Source organism: Equus caballus, chromosome 6, assembly GCF_041296265.1.
Source record: "Equus caballus isolate H_3958 breed thoroughbred chromosome 6, TB-T2T, whole genome shotgun sequence".
In the NCBI taxonomy this organism is placed as follows: Eukaryota; Metazoa; Chordata; class Mammalia; order Perissodactyla; family Equidae; genus Equus; species Equus caballus.
The window spans coordinates 47,398,379-47,415,342 of record NC_091689.1 but is presented as its reverse complement, the minus strand read 5'-3'; the positions used below and the strand labels follow the sequence as shown (position 1 = coordinate 47,415,342).

General features: G+C 42.9%; 2 protein-coding genes across 7 annotated transcripts in view; one reads left to right on the top strand and one right to left on the bottom strand.

Moving 5' to 3' along the window:
- Window positions 1-9,091, bottom strand: part of C1S (complement C1s) — a 53,090-nt gene extending 43,999 nt beyond the window's left edge. For 2 of the 4 annotated variants that reach the window (XM_014740550.3, XM_070270927.1), the window contains exon 1: window positions 8,970-9,088. The gene's annotated coding sequence lies outside the window, so the exon portion shown is untranslated. Of the gene's footprint in view, window positions 1-8,969 lie in introns of all 4 variants that reach the window. The other 2 variants (XM_001492587.7, XM_070270925.1) reach the window with 2 other exon arrangements.
- A 10-nt stretch (window positions 9,092-9,101) lies between these two features.
- Window positions 9,102-16,964, top strand: part of LPCAT3 (lysophosphatidylcholine acyltransferase 3) — a 36,412-nt gene continuing 28,549 nt past the window's right edge. For 2 of the 3 annotated variants that reach the window (XR_011439972.1, XM_001497952.7), the window contains exon 1: window positions 9,102-9,448. Coding sequence is in view for 1 of the 3 variants with exons in the window: in XM_001497952.7 (XP_001498002.4) it covers window positions 9,298-9,448 (151 nt within the window). In the remaining 2 variants the exon portion in view is untranslated. The remainder of the gene's footprint in view (window positions 9,449-16,964) is intronic. The other variant, XM_070270928.1, reaches the window with a different exon arrangement.

Genomic DNA, 16,964 nt, shown 5'->3' with positions numbered 1-16,964 from the left:
CATTACCTTGCAGGGCTGAAGCAAGGTTCTCCACAAGGCTGTATTTGCTCTGAATCAGTGTCTAATATACAATGCTGTTTATTCCAAAGCCAAAATTCATAGGACCAGGAATCAAAGGCTGGAAAGAGGAGTGGCACCACTCACTACTAACCCTAGTAACCCCCTAGCAAAATTTTTGCTTCCTGTCCCTGTGTCCTTATGCTCTGTTGGCCTAGACATTTAGTTCCAGAGGAAGGGAGGCTTCTACCAGAAGTCATTCCAACAATGATTCCATGCATCAGGACGTTAAGACTGCCACCCAGCCACTTTGGACTCCTCATGCCTCTAAATCAACAGGCAAAGAAGGGAGTTACTGTGATGGCTGGGGTCATTGATCCTGATTCCTGAGGGGAATTCGGACTGCTACTCCACAATGGACATAAGGAAGTGTATGTCTGGAATCCAGGAGATCCCTTAGGGCTTCTCTTACTATTACCCTGCCCTGTGATTAAGGTCAATGGAAATCTATAACAATCCAATCCAGGCAGGACAACTAATGGCCCAGACCCTTCAGGGATGAAGGTTTGAGTCACCCCACCAGGTAAAGAACCACAACCAACTGAGGCGCCTGCTGAAGGCAAAGGCAATTCAAAATGGGTAGTAGAAGAAGGTAATCATAAATACCAGCTATGACTATGTGACCAGCTACAGAAATGAGCACTGTAATTATCATGAGTATTTCTCCTTATTTTGTTATAAATATATATATATGTTTTCTTCTCTCTCATTCTCTTACCATGTAACATAATATATATTGACTTTATATCATAATATTTAAGTGTTTTTAATTTTACATCATAGTATTTAAGTTATGAGATATCAAGAAGAAGTAAACATCACTCAAGGACTTTATCTCTTCTGGGAAAGGGGTCAGTGCATTTTCAGTTGTACACAAAATGGTTGTATCACGTTGAGCAGAATTATGACTTTGTTATTGTCTTTATTTGGAGAACAAGTAAGGTTTAAGGAGATGCATATAGGTGTCAAGTTGACAGGGGTAGACTTGTGATGGTTAATTTTATGTGTCAACTTGGCTGGGCCATGAGGCACCCAGTATTTGGTTAAACTTTATTCTGGGTGTGACTGGAAGAGCTTCCCAGATGAGATTAACATTTGAATATGTACACTGAGTAAAGCAGATAACCCTCCCGAATGTGAGTGGGCCTCATCCAATCCTTTGAAGGTCCAAACAGAACAAAAGGCTGAGTAAGGGAGAATTTGCTCCTTCTTCTTGTCTTTGAGTTGGAACATTGGTCTCCTCCTGCCTTTGGACTCAGACTCAGACTCAGAACGAACCTTACATCATTGGCTCTCCTGGCTCTCAGGCCTTCAGAATCGGGCTGGAACTAAACCATTGGCTCTCCTGGCTCTCCAGTTTGCTGATGGCAGATCTTGGGACTTTTTAGCCTCCATATTCATGGGAGCCAGTTCCTTATCTCACATATATATATACTGTTCTTTTTTTTTTTTCTTTTTGAGAAAGATTAGCCCTGAGCTAACATCTGCCACCAATCCTCCTCTTTTTGCTGAGGAAGGCTGGCCCTGAGCTAACATCTGACAAATAAAAATGGCAAGTAACAGGATATATTGGAATATATGAGGAAGCCATTTGGTATAAACCTAATTCGGCCTGACCTTGTCTTTCCAAAAGGGCCTGACGGAGGCTGGAGGCCGTTGAGTATGCATTGTATATCTGCTTTAGAGATTCCCTATGGCAAGAGCAAAAAGCCCTTGAGATAAAGGTGCAACTTCCCTCCCCCTCCCAACATTGGCGGCTCCTTGGGGATTAAGTATCTTTCCTTGGGCTGGAAACTGATTGCTGCGCTCACCTGTGACTGCCCAGCTTGAGACAATAGACTTGCCTCCTGCTACGCCCACCAAGATAGCAGACCCACTACCTGCTGTGTCCATCAAGCGCTGTGCCGACAGGGCAATCTTGTGACTATTGTGGGAGGGACATTTCAGTCATGTGTGAAACACCCTCTTTGAGGGTATATAACCGCCCTGTGTACCCCCACTTCTTTGGAGTGCTCTGTTCCTTTGTGGAAAGACTCTCCCAGGTTATAATCCTAAGATTTAAGCTCAGAATAAACTCACCCAAATTTTTATTTATAGATTGGTTATGGATTATTTTCGTCAACACATCCATGCCCATCTTCCTCTACTTTATATGTGGGACGCCTGCCACAGCATGGCTTGCCAAGCAGTGCCAAGTCCGCACCCGGGATCTGAACCAGCGAACCCCAGGCTGCTGAAGCAGAACGTGTGAACTTAACCACTGCGCCACTGGGCCGGCCCTATATATACAATGCTGTTTCTCTGCAGAACTCAGACTAATACAGAAGCTTAAGTATGTTTCTTAAAGATATAAAACTATTAGAATAGTTGATTATCTGAAAGTATTTTTTTAAATCAGATCATTTAGAAAAAATTTTTAAAACAAAGAGGGAGACTTCTAATAAAGATGTCAGATTAATTTGCCTCTTGTGCCTAAGATCCCACTAAAATAATAGTGAAGGATGGGATGGGGAAGGTATAAATCTATAGGGACAAAGTGAATGGAAGAAGAGATGCCAGCAGATGAAACATTTAAACCCATTCTTGGAAAATGGCAAGAAGATGGAGAAGTAGTGATGATACAGGAGAAGGGAGGAGGATGACGAGGGGCCAAATGAGAGGACTGGCCTGAAAGCCTAGCCTCAAAAGGTTGGACCCTCAAGTCCCCTCCCCACCAAGCACAGCCAGGTAAATACCCAACCCCATCAGCACGAGGCAGATAATTGATGCTATATTCTCTGAGAAAATGGATGGAAGAAAATCTGGACCCAAGGGCATTAGGCATTGTAAGGAACAAGGGAGAGACATGGAGCTAAAAACAGGCATATACTTTCCTAGCAGGAGCGTGGCAGATTCTCTCTCCGAAGAAACTGAATAATCCTACAGAACACATCTCAACAACAAAGAAAACTAACAACCCAATTAAAAAATGGGCAAAAGATCTGAACAGACATTGCTCCAAAGAAGATATACAGATGGCCAAAAGGCACGTGAAAAGATGTTCAACATTATTAGGGAAATGCAAATTAAAACTACAACAGAGATGTCACCTCACTCCTGTCAGGATGGCTATAATTAGCAAGATAGTGTGGTTACTTGTTAACAACAAGTGAAACAATAAGTGTTGGAGAGGAGGGAACCCTCATACAGTGCTGGTAGGAATGCAAACTGGTGCAGCCTCTGTGGAAAACAGTATGGAGATTCCTCAAAAAATTAAGAATAGATTTAACATATGATCCAGCTATTCCACCACTTGGTATTTTTCCAAAGAACATGAAAACATGAACGCACAAAGATACATGCACCCCTATGTTCACCGCAGCATTATTCACAATAGCCTAAAGAAACCTAGGTGCCCATCAAGGGACAAATGGATAAAGGAGATGGGGCATATATGTACAATGTAATACTACTCAGCCATAAGAAATGATGAAATCTGGCCATTTGCAACAACATGGATGGACCTTGAGGGTATTATACTAAGTGAAATAAGTCAGAGGAAGAAAGTCAAATACTGTATGATCTCATTCATAAGTAGAAGATAAAAACAATGACAAACAAACATGTAGAAACAGAGATTGGATTGGTAGTTACCAGAGGGGAAGGGGGGAGGGAGGAGGGTGAAAGGGGTGATTGGGCACATGTGCGTGGTAATGGATTGTAATTAGTCTTTGGGTGGTGAACATGATGTAATCTACACAGAAATTGAAATATATAATGATGTACACCTGAAATTTTAAAAAAAGAGTCCATTGGAGAAACTGAAAATAAATACATAAATAAAGTCAATTTTATAAAAAAAGAAACAAACAAAAACAAAAAAAACCTAAAGACCAAACCCTCCACATACTAACATTTGGAAGCTTCTCAACCAAAAGGCGAATTCCCAATCACTTTCAGTGAAATTCACCAGTCAGCAAGCCCTATGCACAGCCCAGATGCCCAATTAACTTTGTAATGCCTTGTGTGTAGTATATGAAAGGAGAGTCACCATCAGAAAACAGACAAAAAGAAAGCAGAAATCCAGAGGAAAAAGGAAAAAGGCAAGAAACAAAAGAAAAATAATAAATATAAATAAATAAAAGAAACCTTCCTCCAAAATCCCCAATTAATGTTCTCAGAAGGCTAATACAGCAGGTTGCATCCATAAAACAAGAACGCTGTAGAAAAAAAGAAGCTACCCCAGCATAAAGAAAGAGTTCTTGGAAATTAAAAACATGAGACAGAGAAGGCAGATAAATACAACTATTAAGGCATAGTTGGTGGTCTTTGTGTGACTAGTATTCTTAAATGGTGAAAATGAATACAAATTCTAGTGGGATTAAAGACTGGCAGGTCAGGCAAGTTAAAGCAGTAACCTTAAATCTTGGTGTTTAACACCACACAGGTTTATATCTTGCTTGAACTAAGTCTGACGCAGGTTGGGCGGCCTCCTCCATCTCATAGCTATGCCATCCAGGATGCAGGGCCTCTGTAAGGTGACTATATAGCAAGGGAAGAGACAAATTTGGGAGTCACCCTGGCTACCACCTTGGCCAGGAAATAGACACACTTCATTTCTGCCTATAGTCCATCAGCCATAACTAGTCACGTGATCCCATCCTGACTGCAAGAGAGTTAAGAAATTGTAGGCACATGCAGGGGTATTGAATGAGCACTGACCATCTCTGCCATCGTGAGAAAACAAGATTGTTTTTCCAGACGTATAGAAGGGACGGAAAGGAAAAAGAGGGCAGTAACTTGAGAGAAAGGGAAGGTGTTCTAGGCTGGGAAGCCCTGCCAATGACAATAGATAATAGAGGTTAAGGAGCCAGAGGAAAGGAAGGTAGTAGAGATGCTGAGATTGCTGAAGGGAAGGCAAGGGAAAAGCAGCAATAAGAGAAGACTGATTTCACTAACACTTCCACTTCATTGTATAATTCTCTCTTCATGTCTCTCTTCCCACAAGACAGAGCTTCTTGAAGGCACAGGCTGTCTCTTATTCATCTTTGTATTGAGGGTCTCTTGGCGCTTTCACCGCCACAACCTGGGTCTGTTGCCCAATCAGGAAAGCACACCACCTGTCTGTCCCTTGTCATATTGTGGTAGCTGCATTTTGCCGTGATGCTGAAAGCTCTGCCACTGGGATTTCAAATACCAGCAGGGTCACCCATGGTGGACAGGTTTCAGCGGAGCTTTCAGACTAGACAGACTAGGAAGAAGGATCTGACCACCCACTTCTGAAAAAACTGGCAATGAAAACTGTATGAACAGCAGCAGAGCATTGTCTGAAACAGCACCAGAAGGTGAGAGGATGGCACACAAAGCCCAGGCAGGGTTCCGCTCTGCTGCACACAGGGTCGCCAGGAGTCAGATCGACTCAACAGTACTAACAACAAATTGAGAGGCCAGCACAGAACCTGACTTAACAAGCCCTCAGTGAACGTATTTAATTATAAAGTAAGGGGCCATATAATCTTAACCTTCTCTTCCCCCACTCACCAGCTAGTCTAACTGGAGAAACAGGTGCTACCTTGGAACAGAAGGAGGAATGACGAGAATGTGGCCTACCGAATACCTGAGGAGAAAGGCAAACAGCCACCTGTTGTGTCAACACAGACACAGCCTCAGTCCCACGCCCATCCTTTTGGAACACCAGAGGTGCAAGAAGGGGCGAACATGTTTTCTAAGTGTATAACACAAAAAGAAACTGACTTTCCATATTTTTAAACAGGGTCTAACTGACTGGATGCTTTGACAAATACATTTTACTTATTCAGTAAATCAGAGATTGTTAAAGGTCCTAAACAACATCTAGCCAAACACTTCAATTAAGCAAAATCTAGTAGGTGTGTATACCTTACAAACCTTAATTCCCCTCCTGGTTACAAACCCTGGAGGGCTGTTTTCTTAACTGAGGATCATGAACTACTAGTAAGTAGCGATAGCAAGTTAGTGGATCCTAATCAGCAATTTTTTTTTTAAGGTTTTATTTTTCCTTTTTCTCCCAAAGCCCCCCGGTGCACAGTTGTGTATTTTTAGTTGTGGGTCCCTCTAGTTGTGGCATGTGGGATGCCGCCTCAGCATGGCTTGATGAGCGGTGCCATGTCAGCGCCCAGGATCTAAACCAGCAAAACTCTGGGCCGCCGAAGTGGAGCACACAAACTTAACCACTCAGCCACAGGGCCGGCCCCAGGATCAGCAATTTTTTTAACAAATTAAAATAGAATAGAAATTATCAGAGAACACACACATAGTATGGCAGTGTATCGTGTGTGTGAGTAAAATATGTATTTGTTGTCTACTGTGCGAATATGTGTGTATACTGGATAGCAATGTGTTTCTCACAGTAGATCCTAGTTAATTTTTTAGTTTGGAGTCACGGTCCTAGAGAAACTCTCACTGTTGCTTAGAGGAGAAACGTTACAGCAATGTTTGCAATAAAATACATTCATAGATAGGAAACAATCCAAGCATTCCTCAACACGACCATGAAAAATTAATTGTCTTCTCAGACAAGGAAAACAAAAAGAAAAAATAAGCAAGTGGGACTTCATTAGACTAAAGAGCTTCTGCAAGGCAAAAGAAACTAGGATCAAAACAAAAAGACAACCCACCAATTGGGACAAAATTTTTGCAAATCATATATCCAGCAAGGGGTAAATCTCCATAATATATAAGGAACTCACACAACTGAACAACAAAAAACAAACAGCCCGATTAAAAAATGGGAAGAGGATATGAACAGACATTTTTCCAAAGAAGATATACAGATGGCCAATAAACACATGAAAAGATGTCCTATCACTAATCATCAAGGAAATGCAAATCAAAACGACACTAAGATACCACCTGATGCCTGTTAAAATGGCTATAACCACTAAGACTAAAAATAACAAACGTTGGAGAGGGTGTGGAGAGAAGGGAACCCTCACACACTGCTGGTGGGAATGCAAACTGGTGCAGCCACTGTGGAAAACAGTATGGAGATTCCTCAAAAAACTAAAAATACAACTACCAGATGACCCAGCTATCCCACTACTGGGTATCTACCCAAACAACTTGAAATCGACAATCCAAAGTAACATACGTACCCCTATGTTCATTGCAGCACTCTTCACAACAGCCAAGACATGGGAACAATCCAAGCGCCCATCCACTGATGAGTGGATAAAGATGTGGTTTATATACACAATGGAATACTACTCAGCCATAAAAAAGAAAATCATCCCATTTGCAACAACGTGGATGGACCTGGAGGGAATTATGCTAAACGAAATAAGCCAGACTGAGAAAGACAAACACCATATGATTTCACTCATATGTGGAATATAAACAAACATATGGACAAAGAAAACAGTTCCCAGGGGAAGAAGGGTCGGGGTGGGCACAGGGGGTGAAGAGGAGCACAGACAAGAAATAATATACAACTGAAATTTCACAATGATGTAAACTATTATGAATTCAATAAAAAAAACTGTTTTAATTAATTGTGGTGGAATCATACATCACAGCTAAGATGAACGAATTAGAGCTACATGTAACAATATGAATACCTCATTAAAGATGTTAAGCAAGTTGCAAAATGATATATTCATTGTAATATTATTAATATAAAGTTTAAAATCATGCAAAACCTACTATATATTGTTTCTGGATATATACAGTATGCAAAGTATAAAAATGGGCATGAACTTGACAAATACCAAAGTCAGCAAAGTGGTGACCTCTGAGAAGGGAAAGAGGGAAATGCCACAGGGAAGGGATATACCAGGCTCTTCAACTGAATGTGATATTTGTTTCTTAACCTGGGGGAAGTTATATTATTCTCTACTTTTCTGAATATTTAGGAATATTTCATATTTTTAAAAGTTTTGCCCAAAAAAAGGAGGAGAGAGGTGAAACAACAGACTTAGGTTCAAATTCTGTCTCTGCCACATGCTGGGAGGAAAGGAACTTAGCCAGTTCCTTAATTTTTCCAAGCCTCTGTGTCTCTAACAGGACATCATAATAATGCCCTGTTTCACAACCAAATTAAGTGAAATAATATGGATATAAGCGCTTTATAAAGTTTAAAGTGCTATAGAAGTGTAAGTCGCAATTGTACAAGAATGCTCCGCAAACTCCAGTTATCACAAGAAACTCTTAGTTTTCCTTTGTTACATACTCTCAGAGAACCTCGTTCCTTTCCATCAGCGCACTTACATTCGCTTCTACGACTGTGCACCATGCCCGCACCAGAGTTTAGGGCTCAGAGCCAAGCACAGTCCCTGGCACATGGTAATGCTCAACACATTTTAATCTGAACAGCGCTTACCTGTAGGAAGTAAAAATGGGAAGCAGAGTGGGAAGAAAGGAGTTTTGTTTTCTGCTTTATGTTTCTATATTGTTTGACTTTTTATCATGAACTTGTGTTAAATAGTGTTAAATAGTGACAAACTAGTTTAATTTTTAATGAATAAGGATTAAATCGGCATGTCTTAATTTCATCGCCTCTCGGGGGAAGGTAACGTTTTAATATAGGAAGTTACATGAAAAGGGGGTGCATGAAATAAAAGGAGCAGGCAAGTAGTGTTCTGGGCGGCAGGCTCTCTGAAGACCCTTTGGGTGGAAGGCAGCGTGTCTAACGGTGTAAGAACTGCCCGTAGGTACCGTTAGGAGGCGCTCGCGAGGCTGCAGCAGGAATTCCCGCCCTCTCTGTTACATGCCCCAGTAACCCCGGCACGCCGGCGACCGCGAGTAACCTCGGCTGGGCGCCCCCCCCCTCCCCCCCGCCCGCCCCGACTCTCGCCTGCTCCGATCTCAGCCAATGGGAAGACAGCGCCCGAACGGGCTGGACAACTCGCCCTCACCGACTCCTCCCCCAAGCAGTTAGAACCGGGTTGTACAATCACCTCGCCGCCGGCTGTAGACTTTTCTAATCGCGTCTCCAGTTCCCGATTCCAAGCCCCGCCCCACAGCCTGCCCTGCGCTCCTTCTGGGCCTGGGTCACCTCTGCCTTACAAATGTTCAGACCCGCCCTCTGCTTACCTTGCTGCGCCAGGCCCCGCCCCCTGGCAGACCGACCAATAAGCGGGCGAGCCTGGAGCCACTGGGCGGGCCCGCAGCCAATGCGCACGCCGTGGGCGGGCTCCCGGCCGGAATTGGGGGTGAAGCTACAGCGTTGTGCCCACATTCGGGGTGCGCGGAGCTGGGGGTCCCTGGGGGGAGCCGGGAGCTAAGATGGCGTCCGCAGCTGAGGGGGACGTGGGGACGGTGGCGGAGCTGGCGACGGTGCTGCGGTGGGGTTTCCAGGAGCTGAGCCTTAACAAGTTGGCAGCGTCCCTGGGCGCGACAGAACAGGCGCTACGGCTCATCATCTCCATCTTCCTAGGTAAGGACCCTCCTGCCTCCTTCCGCCCCCTCGCGGAGTCCCCGAGGAATGGGGACGTGACCTCCCCCGCTTCCCGGAGCCACCCAGGCGGGCTTTGTGGGGTGTGGATGTGAATCCTCCAACATAGCAACCAGCTATCGAGAGGAGGACAAGTCTTGTCTCAAGTCTGGGGGTGCCGTGCCCTCTGAACCTCTCATCACCTTTCTCTTCCGCGTCTGCTGTACCCTTCTGGCCTCATTTGGCGCCACCACCTCTCACCATGCCGTGATCTACCACGTGTCCTCACGACCTGCCCTTATTTGTCTCTCTCTTGAGTTCTACTCTGTGTCCATGTGTACTGCTGTCTGTTATTAATGTCAACCCTCACACACGCGCGCTTCTTATCAGTAGGCATAGGCCCCTAACTTAGGTATTTTAGCCGTGCGGGCCGCCTCAGCCCCATATTCCATACTTACGTATCCCGAGTTTCTATTTTGTGCATTGCCAGCTTATATTACACTTTCGTCTCTTTTCTGTCCTGTTTCTAATATTTTCTTCTTATACCATATTGCTTTTTTTCCCCTTAACCACCTGCCTGTCATTTACCCTGGATTGCCCTGGAACAGCACCATAATGTAGGACTTGGGACACAGGACTGACAACCCTCTTAAAAACTATCCCTGCCACCCCAAGCGTTTATTTAACCACATGGTTCAAAGGAGGTGGTATATCTGAATTTATGTGACAACAAGCTGTATTATAACTGGTTTATAGGCTTTTTACTGCATCCTTCCTGCACAATTTTTTAATACATGGAAGCTTCATGATACAATGAGCAAAAAGGCGTGGACTTGAAAGCTGGACAGATCAGACCCAGTCCTGCTGCTGCTTACAAACTGGGACCCTAGGCAAACCACTTAACCTCTCTGGACCTCAATTTTCTTGATCTGTGAAATGAGGACAGTAATGCCTACCTAATAAGATTGCTGTAAAGTCTTGTACGAATTCAGAGGTCAAAATCTGATAATGTAAATATTTGAGTAGTTGGAAGTTTTTATGAAGGTTATGGGACTTTAGCTAGGAGAGTAAGGGGTGGAGAAGAATTAAGCAGACGGGGCTAGGACAGAGCAGAGGATTAGAGATCTAAATCTTAGGAAGTTTGAGATAAAGTTGGGCAGATGTGGAATGTTTTAAATGCCAGAAAGAAGTTTGGAATTTATCCAATAGTCAGTAGAGACACTGGCATATGATATCACCTAAGGGTGTTAACTCGATCTAAATAATGTGGGAGGCATTTATTCATATTTAAACAACCTTGGCTAATATCATTATTTGCCTATTACGTATCAAACCAAGATGATCTTCCTTTCTCCCAAATGAAGGTCACCTTTTCCCTCCCTTGTAGAATTGTACAAGTTTTAGAGGTGGAAGCGACCTTAGGTTGTGTGACTTGCTCTCTGTCACCCAAACCTAACCCGTATTTGTCAACACCTCAAACTAGGTCTCTTTGCACCACACTAGCTTTCAACGTCCTATTCCTTCAACCTGTTTTCTGACGCAGTTATTTGTTGGGGTTGTAATTGGCAATTAAGAGTGTTTACATTCATTAGTTAGGAAGCTCACTGTTGATTTCTCAACTATAAATTGAGAATGAAACACAAGTAGCAACAAATTATAAGGGGCAAACTGTTCAATGGAGCTATAGCTGGAATTAGACCTGGAATTTGTCCTTTTTGTGCTGACATAATCAAATGCTGCCGGGGTCTCCTAGTGGGCTACTCCTGTGTACTGTTGTGGGGCATCCAACTGATTAGGATGTTGTTTTCTCCATATATTACCCCTCTCCTCTCATCCTCTCATTTCCACCAATCATCAAAGTAGTAAACACTTGGTGTAATGCATCTCCCCCACTTCTGAGCCCCCTTGCCCATTCTACCATTTCCCATATCCCTCCTTCCTGTTTCACATGTGCCAGTGCCTTCAGTGACTCATAGTATTTCTCATTTTTAGATCAATTTGGTGCTTCATGTTACCTCGTATCAGGCATAGCTCTTCCACGTGGATATATAGGATTGTGTTTTCTATGTATAGGTTAAATGCAAACGTAAATTGATAAGCTTGACATGTGCATGGAAGAAAGAGTGATTTCTGGTTGTAGATATGTTTCCCTTACCAAAGGTATTACCACTTCTGTGTATTGTGACCTAGAAACCAGTAGCCTTTCAGCAATGGAGTTCCTGGTTCTCTTGGGGAACTGGGATGTTGGAGGAAATCCTTGCTAAAGATACCAAGAAGGCCTGTAGTCCAGAATGATTTGTGACTCACTTTCTACTAATTCGAGATTGATTTCGGTTAAAAGCGCCTAAATACAGATACCCTGAGGGAAGAGTTAGGTATATCAGACATCCACATTTTAAAGTGCGAATAACTTCTAATTAGATAGTCTCATTACTGTTTTCTTAACATCTTACTTTCTCTACTTGAGTTCTGTGTGGTGGTCTTGGGGCGGGCTGCAGAGCACTAAAACAGTCGCTTTCAAACATTTTTGACTGAGACCCATGGTAGGGAATATGTTTTACATCATGACCCAGTGCACATACAGGTGTATATATGCGTTCAAACAAAAGTTTCAGGAAACGTTACTTATCCTTACTATAGGCAGTGTGTTTAGCTATTTTCTATTTTATTTTGTAGTGTTGTTTATAACCCACTAAATTAATTTCGTGACCCATTAATGGGTTACAACAAGTAGTTTGAAAAATCTGCGTTAGAGGCCATAATTTCTAATATTCACTGCTTCGAGGAAAGGGTAAGCTTCTGAGGACTGCTGCATTGGAGTATTTGGAACAGCCAGAAGACTCTGTTAAAGGCTTGTGTGTATGTCTGTCTTGTGTATCACTGCAAGGAGTTTGGTGGAAGATGGATTTTGCTATGAGCCCTGGTGCTGGCAAATGCTACTGGAAAACATCTCCCTGTCAACCACTTGGGTCTCGTCACTCAGTGTAATTAACAACATGAATTTTTCCAAATTAATTCAATAAAATGTACCAGCTGTGGGTGAAGCACTATGCTTGACCCTGCACGGGCAAGAGCAATGGGGCAGTGTGAGTAACAGAGCCGTGTACTCAAAGAGATTATGGTCTGTTAGTGGGTAGGGAATAGGCATGAGATAAGTACCCTAATAACCACAATAAAAGGCAGAAATGTAAGTGCCATAGAGAATTACAAAGCTTTATGAGATTTAAATTTTAGAACTTTAATGAATTTTGAAAGTTGAGTGAGGTTTCAACTGAGATGTTAAGACAAAAAGAATAGCACGACCAAAGGCCCTGAGGTAGGAATGCGTGGTAACACATTCAAGGAACAGTAAGTAGTCCAGTTTGACTAAAACAGAACTTAATAGAGAAGTGGTGGGAGGGAAGACCGAAAAGGTGAGTTCTGAAGCCTTGAAAGCCAAGGTAAAGAGTTTGTACTTGATTAAGTTGGTGATGGGGAGCCATTGGAGATATTTGGATGCAGACTAATGTGACTGGAAGTGCATTAGGAAGATGCTACAGCGTTGTGTGATTGAAGTAGACATAGACAAGAGGCAGGGAAACTCATGAGAAGGAACAATGATCCAAACAATTATAATGACTTGGAGACAAGGTGGTTGCACTGAGGGGGAAAGTAGGGATCTCATGGCGGGTATTTTAGGAATGTAGAATCTTTTGAAAGGTAGATTCTGTAAACGCTTTCCTCTATACAGCTGCTCATGCCAGAAACCTAAGAGTCAGCCTTGTCATCTCTCTTTCGCTCTCTCGCCACATCCTAGTCACCAAGTCCTATCAATACTGCCTCCACGTTGTGTCTCAAATACATCCACTTTTCATCCCCACAGCTGCTGACCATCCGTCACCAGAAGCGCCCAAGGAGCCTCTTGCCTGGTCTCTAATTCTGCCCTCACTCCCTCCAGTCCCTTCTCCAGAGCAGCCAGACTGGTTGGGTCCTGTGCCTCTGCTGCTCAGAACCCTTCAGGGCTTCCATCCGTGGCCCCAAAGCCCCTGCCTGCTGCCCCAGCCTTATCTCAAGCAACCTCACAACCCTTCAGCCGCAGGGCCTTCTTCCAGTTCCTCAGAAAAGACACTAAGCCCTTTCCTACCTCGGAGCCTTTGTCCCTGCTGATGTCACTGCCTAGAATGTTCTTCACTCAATACTCACCCGGCAGACTCCTGTTCCTCTTTCAGGTCTCAGTTCAGATTGTCCTCGGTTCAGATTCCTCTGAGAGTTCTTTCCTGACTCTCTTCTTAAATTATGTCCTCTGTCGTACTTTCTCATGCTGACTGAAATTTCCTTCCAAGTGGATGTTCCAATTTGAATTAGGTATTTGTAACTGAGGGCAGAAACCGTGAGTTTTGTTCACCGCAGTATACCCAGAGTTTAACACAGTACCTGGCTTTTGGAAAAGGCTCAATATGTATTTGTTGAATAAGTGACTGTATGAATGAATGACTTGGCAACTGATTAAATGGAAGGTAAGTTGTTTTATAAAAAAGGCCCAGTCCTTCTGCCTGGGTAGCTGGAAAGATGATGATAGCTCTCACAAATGCAGAGGTCAAGAGGAGGGTCAGATGCTGTTCTGTGCCCCAGGGAATGGTCTGGTTTGGGGTTTGCTTTAGGTTCCCAGGGCACTTTCAGGTGTCTTGAAAGTTGTGAAGCCTAGTCAGGAGCTCAGGAAAGAAGTTAGGCTAAAGACACAGTTTTAGCAGTCAATGTTGGTATCGTAATTGAATCAGGGAGGGAATGAAATGCCACAGAAAAGATTATACAGAGAGAAAAGAATCTAGTTCACGTCGATTATGTTAGCGTTGCCACCCCTTGTTGAGAATAATAGCTGGCGTTTGTTGAGGATTTGCGACATACTAGACATTGTCCTAAATGCTGAACAGGCAATCCCTCACCTGAACCTGCCAGTAACCCATAAAATAATTATAGGACTGTATCACTCTTGTGCAGATAGGAAACTGGATTCTACAAACATTTAGTAACTTGCGTACGGTCACACTTGTTCCTACCCAACTCTAGAGTTTTTGCTCTTTACCACACTGGGGTTGGGAGGAGCTTGTGGGGGTGGAAAAGATAATTGTCCTGTGTCCTTTTCTCTCTTCATTCTGCGTGGTTAAACCAGGATGTAATCAGCATATGAGATTCCTCTCAGCGTCCAAAGCTGGAGCTGGCCAAGTGGAGCAGATGGCCACCCTGCTTAGTATGAGTGTTCTCCAGTCTTGGCTGCGACTGTGGCTTGGCCGTTAGATTGATCAAAAATTGCTCTTGAGGGTAAGGACTCATTCCTGAGAGGTTCAGAATTAGCATCATAAGGTTAGAAACCTTTAAAATCAAAGGAGACCCTACAGTTTAGTTCCCTTTGGACCAAAGTCAGGTCTCGCCCTTCAGAACTAAATCCATTATTCACTGCAAAAAGTTTTCTTCAATAGCATTGAAATTACAATATAAAGAGACCAAACCTAAGCTAGGTGGAAATTAAACAGCATTAACTAAACAAGTGGGACTTCTGACCATAATACAAAGCAGGGTTCAAAAATTCTACTCCTATAAAATAAGGGAGTTATCCTAAATGACTTTGAAGGCCTCTTCCAATTCTTTTTTTTTTTTTTTTAAAGATTTTACTTTTTTCCTTTTTCTCCCCAAAGCCCCCCGGTACATAGTTGTATATTCTTCATTGTGGGCCCTTCTAGTTGTGGCATGTGGGACGCTGCCTCACCGTGGCTTGATGAGCAGTGCTATGTCCGCGCCCAGGATTCGAACCAACAAGACACTGGGCCGCCTGCAGCGGAGCGCACGAACTTAACCACTCGGCCACGGGGCCAGCTCTGGCCTTTTCCAGTTCTAAAAGTCTAGGTATATTCTACATTTTTAGACTTTATCTTTAATTAATAGCCACAAATTTCATCATTATCTAAAGCTTCCTGTTTGGGTATTTCTTTTAAATATATTTTTTCAACTGCTTTTTATCTACATTCTAATATCTTACATTGCACAAAACTTCATGTTTTGAATGCCGGTATAACTTTAATGTCAAATAGAATCATTTCTTTGCAGAGGCATGTGTAAATTAGGGCCTGTGAGATTATAAGTACAAGCTAACTTAACAAAAATAATTACACATCCACTGACATTAAATCTGTCTGGGCAGCCGTGGGAACCCACTAGAGGTGTCCAGCCCAGCAGCCTTTTAAAAATGGGGTTGGGTCTTCAAAAAGGGAATGGCATTTCAGCTGGACTTTAAAGGGTGTGGAAGGTCCTAGTCAGGTAGAGATGAACCGGGAGGTTTTCAGCTGCAAAGAATTATGAGCATAGATGTGGAGATCAGGAAAAGTGAGAAAAATCTGAGGAACAGCAGGTAGTTTGGTTTGGCTCGAACAACAGAGGATCCATGAAGGCACAGCTGAGAAAAACCTGACAGTCCTTTCAGGTGGTGGGGGTGGGACGTGCATCGTCTGTAGAGACCTGCAGGCCCAGCTGGAAATTCTGGATTAAACATGTACTAGCTGTGTCACCATAGACTAATTACTAAACGTCAGCCATCCGTTTCTTCATGTTCGCAAAGGCCAGTTTTACTAGCAAAGTGAGGTTGAGGGTTAAGCAGTTTATCTGATAAATAATTCTTCTATGATAAATGATATAATAGGATATTGTGATATGATAGATAATTTTATCTGATAAAAATATTTAATTCATAATAAGCAGCATTATTTTGAAAGAGAATGGCAGAATTCACATGAATTTTTAAAAATAATATAATCAAAGAAATTTCTTATTTCTAGAGAACTGCTTAGGCATAGCCTTTGTGCAGATGCGTTCATTCTCCTCTGCTGGAAAAGTTTGAGAAGCTGTGCTCGTTGGGATGCTGTGTGGAGTAAATGAGATAAATTGTGCAAACACTTGACCGCGCCTGACCCACAGTAGTTGTAAATAATTGTTCTCTCCCTTCCCTCAATAAATATTCATCGCCTTCCTTTCCAAGGAGACTCGAAGTGTGGTCTTGGGACCTGCAGGGTCAGCATCTACTAGGAACTTGTTAGAAATGCAGATTCGCAGGTCTGCACCAGTCCTACTGAATGAGAAATTCTGAGGGTGGCACCCAGCAATGTTTTAACAAGCCCCCCAGGCTATACTGATGACCCTGAGGTTTGAGGGTCGCTGGTGTAGTATATTTCTTCGCATGCCTGTTCTGTAATACTTGGTGTCCTGATAGCACCTTAAACTTTCTGAAATGTCAGTGTATCCTTTGATCTTTGGAATAAACAAATGCTCTCCATTTCTTTATGGTTTCGTTTTCCTCATTTGCTAACATCTCTTGTTATTCTTCAAATACTATTCTTATTACTGAATTATGTTACTAATATCATTATCATAATGATATTATTACACCATTGTCACCTTTATTATCATAACTGTCATCATTACCTACACCATCTGTCGCACACTTTTGATGAGAAGGTTAAATATGGAGGCATCGGTTTCATAAGGTTGTTGG